The following is a 10,687-nucleotide window of genomic DNA, read 5'->3' on the forward strand; positions in this document are numbered from 1 at the left end:
GTGTAGATTTTGCACTTTTTGCCATACATGTAATGGCGCCAAACTTTCAAAGCAAAAACACTGCTGCTAACTCAATATCATGGGTGGGATACCGCTGTTCATACTCCTTCAATTGCCTAGATGCATAGGCAATAACTTTTCCACCAAGATACCATCCTTCTTCATCACATGCCCTAAGAAACTTACTTGGGGTAGCCAAAATTTACACTTCTTGAATTTAGCATACAACTTATGCTCCTGGAGACGTTGCAATATCATCAGAAGATGTTTTCCATGTGCCTCTTTTGAATCGGAAAAGATCAGAATGTCATCAATGAAGACAATTACAAAATCATCTAAAAAGTCCTTGAACACTCGGTTCATTAAGTCCATGAATGCTGCCGAAGCATTTGTTAATCTGAAGGACATCACCAAGAATTCATAGTGTCCATACCGGGTACGAAAAGCTATCTTGGGAATATCCTCCTCTCGAATCCTCAACTGGTGATGACTAGATCAAAGATCGATCTTAGAAAAGACGGTCTTTCTCTGCAATTGATCAAACAGATCATCTATCCATGGCAAAGGATACTTATTCGTTACCGTCAATTTATTTAGCTCTCGGTATTTAATACACACCTGTAAGGTTCCGTCCTTCTTCTTTACAAACAAAACTGGTGCACCCAAAGGTGAGGTACTCTATCTTGTAAATTTTAAGTCCAACAGTCCATGTAATTGAACCTTCAACTTTTTTAGCTCTGCAGGTGCCATCCGATATGGATCTTTAGATACAGGCTCTACCCTCGGTATCAGATCAATTTCGAAATCAATCTCCCGCTTTGGTGCTAACCCCAGTAGTTCCTCTAGAAAGACATCCAATCCCAACAATAACCCGACATTTGAATGTCAATCCTAACGCCCTGCTATTTCTAAAATTTATAACCATATTTAAGTGACTCTATTGGCCAAATGTCGCATTCTACTGTTACCGAGCATAAAACATGAAATTCATAAAAGTTCACATATAACATATATAATGCATCTAGCATTCGAATATATCTCCGTAATTGATAAAATATTTTTTAAGGCCTATTTCTGACAATAAGCCTTAATTTTTACTAAGAGACACATAATCACATAATATTGAATTGTATTAGGTCGTATTGTATTGTATTGTATTTTATGCAATATTTTTATGTAAAACTATATGTGTTATAAACTTTTATGGACACTTAAATATATAATATTTTAGTATAAATTAAAGTTTAACATAGTATTATATAAAAATATGATATATAATCCAATTCAATATAATACAATACAATACAATACGACCTAATACGATGTTCCAAACGAGCCCTAAATCATCTTCTAATTCCTATAATTTAACTATGCGATCATTACATTTTATACTGGAATTATTTTACCCTAGTTCGGGAAACCCAAACACTAACCGCCTAGAATGTGTTTCTAAGGCAGGGGTGAAGCTTGTAAATCTGTGGTGTTCATCTTGATTTACATTTTGTATTTTAGCTTTTAATAATCCTTGTAAATTTATTAGTAAAACAACTAGATTTTACTCTTTTAGTATATAATAATGAATTGAGAGTTATTGTCTAATCTCTTGAGACTCTTTTACATGTGAGTCACAATTTTAATACTATATGGATTGATTAAGTATGTTCTTAGACTAGACGATGGTGAGCATTCTTAAAGGTAATTTCTCATCTCATATATTTTTTAGACAAAAAAAAGAAAGACTAATTAGGATTTTTTCTCCCCGAACTTTGACATGTACCAAATCATGGCCCCTGAACTTTTAAGGTCGTTAAAAATGCCAATTGAACTATTGAGATTGTTGAATTTAAGGACTTTTGTCCAATTTTAGTAAAAAAATTCTAACATAGATGAAAGTTCAGGGGGCATGATATAGTACATATTAAAGTTCCAGGAGCATGATTTGGTAGATATCAAAGTCTAGGGAGCATGATTTAGTACATAAACAATCACTAAAATAGTAAAATTGAATGGAATTAGACAAAAGTCCTTAAATCTAACAATCTCAATAGTTCAGGGGAAATTTTTAACAGTAAAAAGAATTCAGGAGGCATAATTTAATACATATCAAAATTTATGGGAAAAAAAAATCCTAATTAGCAAAAAAAATTTAAAAAAGCTATTTTAGAATATAATTTGAAGAGAATAAAAAGTAGTTTAATAATGTAAACATAAGCTTAGCTTAATAGGTTCACATTTTTTCTCACAAAAAGGAGACCCTAGTTTGAATCCTTATTCCACAATATATATGTAATATTTTATAATGCTATTAGCTATTGATGATTACTAAACAAATTTAATTTTAAAAATATTAAACTATTAGATTTTGACATAATAAATAATAAAAGAATTTTTTTAATTTTTATGCTTAATTTATCTAATTATATTAAAGAATATTAAAACATTTCTATTTTTATGCTATATCAAAAAATATATTTATATACAAAATATTTAAATTAAATTCAACTTTTTTTTATCTTTTTTTTTGCCGATTTTTTTCCTAGCCACTAGAAACTTATTTTTCTTAATATTATCTATTCACAAGTAATACACATTCAAAATATATCCATATTTAAATAAAAAGTATTTTTTTCCTTAAAAAAGTAGTTTTATGATACAAATAAAAATTATCATTAAATATATCTAAAATAGGAGTCAAGCTTGATATTTTTTCAAAAAATAAAAATCTTATTAAATTTAAATTTTAGTGAAAAAATTAGACATTTTGTACTCCACCTTTAGATAGAGAGAACTTTTGTGTTCTTCCTAAATAATTTTTGTATCCTTTATGTGCTGTTGAATTTTTGTGTTCTTCCTAATTAACTTTTGTGTCCTTATTAAGTGTTTTGAAATTTTTGTGCTCTTCCTAATTAACTTTTTTCCTTTTTTAAGTGTTTTTGAAATTTTTGTGTTCTTCCTAATTAACTTTTGTGTTCTCCCTAAGTAAAATACGACACGTTTTGCAAAAAGAAACAAAAATGAACACGTGGATTATAATATGGATTTCATTGTTTGAAACTTGTGCCACGTGGCTTCCCTAAGGCCCAACTATAAATAGAGAAGAAATTTGGAGCTGAGAACGACAACAAACCCATTTAACTCAAAAACTAAAAATGGAACCAGAGCCACCACCACCACCATTCTCCTCTTCCTCATCCAAAAACGACACCAAATTGGCCAAAACGACAGACTTATTCCCATTAACAGACGATCTTCTCCACAAAATTCTCTCCAGACTACCGGCGGTGTCGTTTGCTTCGGCTGCTTGCGTCAGCAAGTCCTGGAATCACCTCTGTAACCAGGTCCTCTCTCGTCCCAAGCTCGCCTCCGCTCTCTCTCTCGATCCTTCTCCAGAGGTAATTGCTTTCTTCCCATTTGCATTTTCTGGGAAAATTTCAAAGCTTTGAGAAAATTTCTTCTTCTTTTTTTTTTTGTTTGGACATAATTATTGATAGATTGCTGTGAGTGAGGTTGTTGATAAAGTTCTTGCTGAGCCAATTCGACCCCATTTCGTTCTTGCAAGTATTGGAAGTGGGTTTCGCTTGTATGACGTTTCCAGACTTGTATGTAATCTTTCGCTTTTGTTTTGTTTGTTTAGTATTTTTCATTTGTTATTTTTTGAAATTTTGTTTTTTTTCATTGGTAATGTAGATTTCAAGGAAATTGGGTTCGAAAACACCATTGATTATATCAACTTCTCTTGGAGTAATTGGAAGAGATGCTGTTACTGATGAAGTTACAGAGGTTCATTTCTTTGTATTTCTTATTTTTGCTTTTGTTGTGAGAGTTTGTTTTTGTTTTTGTTTTCAAGCAAGGGAGAAGTTAATAATGTATTTGTTTCATTTGGGGAAAAATAAACAACAAATTTTAGGTTAAGTGGATTAGTTTGGCTGGAGATTTAAGTGATGATGATGGCTCAGTAACTGCAGAAGATGACAACTTTGGTATAGTTTTAACAGTTGGATTTGTGCCAGGACTAGTAGTTGATGTTGTCCCATTGTTACGGCCAACAAAGGTGACATATTCTGTGCCTTGAACTCACTGCCAATTTTGTTATTTTTATATTTGAAACTCGTGGTTGTAGCTTTGTTATATGGATTGTTCATTAACTAGCTAAAGAAAAAACATGTAAGCTCTTTGTGCATCTTGAACTGAAAATCAATGTTATTGTTTGGTGAAAATTTGGGCTGGCATCAGGAACCTCGAAATGCAATGCTTGAGAAATTTGTTACAGACATAAGGGGTTTCTGCTCCTCTGTTTCGGGTGGTCAATCCCCAGTAGGGATTATTGTCTTCGGAGTAAGTTTTTTAGTTGGTTCATTGTCTGTTCTTGCTAAACATATTTGGTATTGATTGTGTTGCTAAATTCTGACATCATAGATGGAACAGGAAGGGCTTGTTGACATGAAACCAATAGTCAACATTTTGGGTGAGTTTCTTGCGATTTTCAGTTATCTTTTGTTTATTTTAAATAAGAATTTTCGGAATATGCTTATGGTTACATATTGTTAGGAAAGTTTTGTTCAATAATGGCATCTCAAAATCAAACCTTTCAGATTATGCTATGCCCAAGGAGACTGTTATTGTGGGTGATGAGAGAGGTCGCTTTTTGTACAAGAGTGGAAATGAGTCCCGAAATTTCTGTGGAAGTGCAAAATACTTTACTGATGCAGTAGCTCTTGTATTTGCCAAGGATAGAAACAGGGCTTACGGTATTATAATTATGTTCTTCTCGAATAAACTATATGGATTGCTGTTAATACTGCTGTTTTGTTAACTATATTCCTGTTCCTTATACATTCTGGTTCGGTTCGGTGGTAATGAACAGGCAATGGAAACATTCAATTCCATGTCGCATTATCCAATGGAGTGACACCAGTTGGCCCACGATACAAGGCAGCTTCTGTTAAAAGGAATTGTTCTGATCATTCAACTTGGCTGACGGCGAAATTAGAAGGGCAACAGGCTGTTCTCGATGGGCAAAGAATTTTGAATGATATCAATGATGAGGTATTCTAGCATGATTGGTTTTAGGTCTCAGCTAGTATTTATGCTGCACTTTTTGAAAAATTATGCACCTGAAGATAGTAATTATGAGCTTTTGCCCCATCTTTTTGGGGTTCATTGACACAGTTGGGGGATCATGCTGGTTCTTCTGATCTGTACATTGGAGTTACGACGAGGAGAAATTGTTCTATCCGATCAGAAAAGCCAAGATTGCTAACATCTTTAGCTTTCCATGGAGTTGTAGAGTAAGCTTATTTTTCCATCTTTACATGTCCTCTTTCTCCTTACCTTTTTTCTTCTTATGTCTTTATATTCTGTTGCTGATTCATAGCAAAGCAGCTTACTTGACTGTACCATCATTGAATTTTGACATAATCTTGTTTTATAGGGGAGATGAAGAGTATCTTTATGTAAGCGGTGAAGGTATCAGAACAGGAGATTACTTTCAATTCTACCGTTCGGATCCTGAAGCTGCATTGAGCTCAATCATTAGTGTCACTCAAAAGATACAAAACTTAAAGCTAGATCAAAACCAGAAGAACAGCTGTTCTCAAATTTTTGGAGGTTTGATTTTCTCATGTTACGGCCGCAGTGAACCCTTCTTTGCAAGCAACGTCGACAGTGTCCCATTTCTTGAGAATTTAGCCGAGGTTCCATTCGGTGGAATATTTTGTGGAGGGGAAATTGGGCGTGGCCCTTCGAGCTTGGTTGACGAAGATCGGCAAGAAAGTCCTGTCAGCTGCTGTCTGCATGTCTATAGCACTGTTTATCTTGTGATGACATGTACTCCTCCTTAGAATTGCTAGTTACCATTTTGAATGATAAGGGTTGTGTTGTGTTGTGTTGTGTTGTGTTGTGTGATGTTGGAAATTAATTAGCACATGTCCATGAAGTTGATATTCATGCTGTAATGTTTCTTCTAATTGGAAATGAAATAAGTGTTTTTGTTTTGTAAAGTGGGACTAAGAGACTGAGTTTTGTGTTCCAAGTGCCATAGAAAATAATGCTCAGTGGTCATACTTCTTAGTCATTGCCAAGTATGTTGTTGTACTAAGGTTGATTAGTCTAAAGTACTCTTTTTTTGTTGTCATATCTTCTCTACATTTCAAAAAACTAGATGTATGTAGAAAAAATAAAGTAGGTGTAAATTTGTTTTTGTTTAATCTGTTTAAATAACTATTACTTTAAAATGTTCCTGTTATATATAAAAAATTGAAAAATGTATAGTGCAAGGGGTGCATTGATGCATTTTTTTTTTTTTGTTGAAAAAAGTAATCAAACTTTATTAACCTTCAAATTCTGCTACCACACAGTGTAGCAAATCAGTTGGGACATCCCTCATATTGAAATTACGATCAGGATATAAACTAACTGTTCTTGTAAATGAATGAGCCACTACGTTTGCTGACCGTTTGACAAAAAAAATTGAAACATATTTTAAATCAATAAGCAAACGTTTACACTCTTTAATAACCTGACCAAATAAAGAGTTTATCTCAATGGAGCTTCGTATCGCTTGAACCACCACAAGGCAGTCGGTTTCGAGTACCACAGGCTGCCACCGGTTTTGCTTTATCCAACTAAGTATCTCCCTAACACCAATTGCTTTCGCTAGCTCCGGCCTAACAGCTCCATGACAGTATCTTATAGCATTGATGCATTGATGCCTTTTTTATTTGTTTATGTATTTGATTTTTTTTTTCATCAAATATATTTTTTTATAGTTGTCTATATTGTAGTTATTTAAGATATCATGAAATTTTTTTTATAATTATATACGTTGTAGTTATTTTAAATATTTTACAAAATTTTAAAAAGTTTAGAAAAGTGAAAGTAAGATTCAAACAATTTGTTGTACGCGTAATTTTTTTTTTTTTATTTTATACGCATGTGAAATAAGACTGTTTGAACAATGCTTTGCATATTGTAAATTATTTTGACTTTTTAAAAATTTATATCTTAAATAACTATAACATACATGAATATGAAAAAAAAATAAAATTAATTTTTTTTAGATGTCAAAACAGATAAAAAGTGTATCATTGTATTCTTTTTAGGGGTGCATTGTTGAAAACTAGAAACACCCAAAAACAATTATATAGTTTTTTTCTATAAGAAATGTTATTTCAATTAAGAAAGTTATTATTTTTATTGTTCTGAAAAATAAAATTTTTAATAAAATGTAATTTGTATTATTTAATACATATGTAACAAATGATTCGTATTATAATATCTACAAAGGATCTAGGGTCAACCCCAATCTCTTCGACCCAGATTGGACACGGGCTTGGACCGAACTGGACTAAGACCCCGGACCCGACCCAGAGTTGGTGTTGGGGTCGAGTTTATAAAAAATATATTATAATTTTACACAATTTATTGATATAAGTCAATACCAAATATAATATTGTATTAAATAATACTAAGATAATATAATACAATACAATCTAACACAATATACAATACAATACACGTAACAAACGAGTTCTATATTATTTATTTGTTGTATTTTTTGGATCGTCTTGTGCCATCTTCTTTTGTTGTATGCTTGTTCATTGTTGTGTAAAACTACATATCTAACTATGAGATAACTCATAATTCATTGTTGGTGGGGGTTAGCATGTGAGAGACATGTATTGTTATATTTGCCCGTGTAGCCCCAATTTTAAGCTGATTTGCTAGTTTGAAATGACACAGAATATTGCACCTACAGTCTATTTTTTTTTTTTAGTGTAGCATAATAGTATTTTACAATTTATTAATAGCTTATAATATAAAGGTCTTGGATTCGAACACATCACCTTTCTATTTTTCTCATCTTTCCCTCACCATTAAGCTAGCCTTAGTAGCTTAACAGGTATAGTCTATTATTAGGAAGTCGAAATCATCAGTTCGTGACATAGAGCATGACATTTTTTATGTGAACGATTGTACAAATATATGCATGATTCTCAAATAGTTTCACAGCTTATTTCTTAATAATGTTTAGTAAAAAGTGAACAAAATATAAATACTTCTAAGAGTTATTCAATCAAACTGATATTCTGTATATTGGAATCATTTCAATACTGTAAAAATATCAATTTTTTATATTCAATTTAACTGTAATTACTAGCAGCGAAAATTCTCATTTTTAATTTTTTTGTTAAAGTTCTTAAGAAGTGTAATAAGGTGTATCAGGCTTTACATAGTAATCAAATAATTAGATAAAATAAATTAAGGGTGTGTGTGCTTAATTTAATGTATGTATAGTATAAATTTAAATATGTTCAATAAAATTTTATCGATCAAAGTGTCTTTAATTATATAAATTTTAAATTAGAATTTAATTATTTAAATATGATCAATTTAGTTAAATTGATAAAATTTTATTAATTAATTTTAATTTTAAGTTAATAAGTATGCACAATTTCAAAATACAAATAAGTATTATTAAAAATATTAAGTACCATACTTGTTTTTCAAAAAAATACAAAATACCAAATGAGTATATTCCATAAAATGAAATAGTTATAACTAAAGTTATTTGACACAATAATTATTATTTAATATTATCAAATTCATAATAAATCACAAACAACATAACACCTTGTTGTTGAAATCAGAATATTTTTAGCTACATTTTTATTAAGTTATAATATTTTTAGAAAACTAAAATTAATTTGATTTACAAGTATTTATGAATACATGATCATTAGCTAAGAAGCCTTATTGCTATTGCTATAAATTTCCATAACATAATCATATGGTCTAAACCCAACTCTTTTTTTTTCCCTTTCCAAAACTTAGTACCTAAAAAGTGCAAATCAAAAGGGTAAAAAGAATAGCAAGAAACCAGGTCAAACAAAGATATAATTGTGTATGACAATTTGAGAATGAGAAAGAAGTGATGAGACAAAGATGATGATTATGTAATTTTAAGGTACAAATTCAGTCATGAATGAATATGTGAAAAAATATAAGAAAATCAAGTTCGAAAGAAAAGTGTTAAAGAAAAAGGTCATTAAGGGAAGAGAAAGCAGTCGAGATATTGGCACGGCTCAATCAAATAAAGATGACCCCAATTTTTAGGGGAGATTTGATTTGATTGAACCATTCCAATATCCCACCATTTTTATCCAAACACAAAAATATGAAATTTAGTAACCAAAACTTGGGAACCAAACAAATTTACCTCTTTGCTTGGTATTTCTATTCTGTCTCAGCACTTAGTATTTCCCATTCTTTCCTTTGATGTGTGCCTAAATAGTATAGCAAGTTGAATTGAAGCATGTATGAACAAGAAGAATAAAGGAATCATTGAAAATAAGGGCCTTGTGTGTGTATATATATATTTATATAGTTGGTGTGAGAAGGGGAGAGGGGTGTTTGGCATATAAGAAAATGAAGGTGAAAAGTTGGAATAATGGAGGAAATGGTTGAGATGTCAATGTCTTCATTTCACTTGTAAGACCCAAAAAATTATATAATAGAAAGGAAAAAAAATGATTGGCCTTTTTCTCAATGCATAATGGGTTCATCACATTGTTAAGAAATGCATAAGAAGGTTCCTCATGGATTTGGAGTTGCCTTTTTCCATTTTCAACTATGGTTGTTTTTATTATCTTTGACATCTTCTTTCATTACTTAAAACCCAATCGAAGTATCTGTTAAAACTCAAGTTTATCTCTCTTAAGTGGGTAGTTTTTGGATCAATATAAGTTACACCAAACACATGATGAAATGGGTAATTTGTTTTCATTATATGATTGGTGCTTTTGTCAAAATAATACATAAAACAATACCCTTATGTTAATAACCTATATATATCTAAGGTCATCACATCACATTACCAAAAAAGTTTGTTCAAAAGGCTTTTGAATGAACCATAATATACTTATCTAGAATTGTGTTTTGCAAGAAATCCAACAACAAATTACACCAAAAATAATAAATTATGCCTCAATTATGTGTAGATTTTCCAAGTGGTGCAACCTCCCTCTTTAAGTGGCTCCTCAATATCTCCACTAAAAACACAAAGAAACCAAAGATTCGGTAGCTAGAGAATAAATAAAACCTAACTTCTTGTCCTTCTTGCTTGACAATATAGTGCACATTGTATTACCAAATTAGATATATTTATATGTATTGGACTTGGTTTTGCCCATTATGATATTAAAAACTATATATGTATTGCCCTTAAAGATTTCCTACTGATGTTAACATGAATTGCAAGTAAGATTTTCTCACTAACATATATTGTGGAACTACCACCAAGTAGTTTGTATTAACATGTATTACTACAAATAATTCTGAGGCTTTTTGGGCAAAACAACTCCTCCAATAGCACAATAAGGATTTTTTCATAGAAGTAGGTAAGGGGCAAGCAAAGACTAGAGATATCAAAAATCTAGTGGGTGGAATTATTATTATTATTATTACATTTTCACCAACTTTAAGAATCTATGATCTCAGTCCAACCATGTACATGGTCAGAGTCCAACAACAACGATACAAGACACCATTGTTAGAGAATATGCTTTTATTATAGTAATCACAATTTACTTATGGATAATATATATCAGCTGTTTTGGGGTTGGCAATATAGAATCTTATCTGCCATCTCAGCCATTTATGGAACAAAGAAAATAACCCACATAGGCTA

General features: G+C 31.3%; 1 protein-coding gene across 2 annotated transcripts; it reads left to right on the forward strand.

Moving 5' to 3' along the window:
• Positions 1-3,102: 3,102 nt before the first annotated feature.
• Positions 3,103-5,999, forward strand: LOC115711419 (F-box/LRR-repeat protein At5g63520). Of its 2 annotated transcripts, none has more exons than XM_030639752.2 (10): positions 3,103-3,392; positions 3,492-3,599; positions 3,688-3,780; positions 3,908-4,051; positions 4,234-4,335; positions 4,417-4,465; positions 4,593-4,748; positions 4,865-5,046; positions 5,170-5,288; positions 5,432-5,999. In XM_030639752.2, the coding sequence occupies exons 1-10, from the start codon at positions 3,150-3,152 to the stop codon at positions 5,838-5,840; spliced, it is 1,605 nt and encodes a 534-aa protein (XP_030495612.2). In that variant the 5' UTR covers positions 3,103-3,149; the 3' UTR covers positions 5,841-5,999. The 2 variants fall into 2 exon arrangements, with proteins under 2 accessions (XP_030495612.2, XP_030495613.2); XM_030639753.2 differs by having other exon boundaries at positions 4,426-4,465.
• The last annotated feature ends 4,688 nt before the right edge of the window (positions 6,000-10,687 follow it).

Source organism: Cannabis sativa, chromosome 3, assembly GCF_029168945.1.
Source record: "Cannabis sativa cultivar Pink pepper isolate KNU-18-1 chromosome 3, ASM2916894v1, whole genome shotgun sequence".
NCBI lineage: Eukaryota > Viridiplantae > Streptophyta > Magnoliopsida > Rosales > Cannabaceae > Cannabis > Cannabis sativa.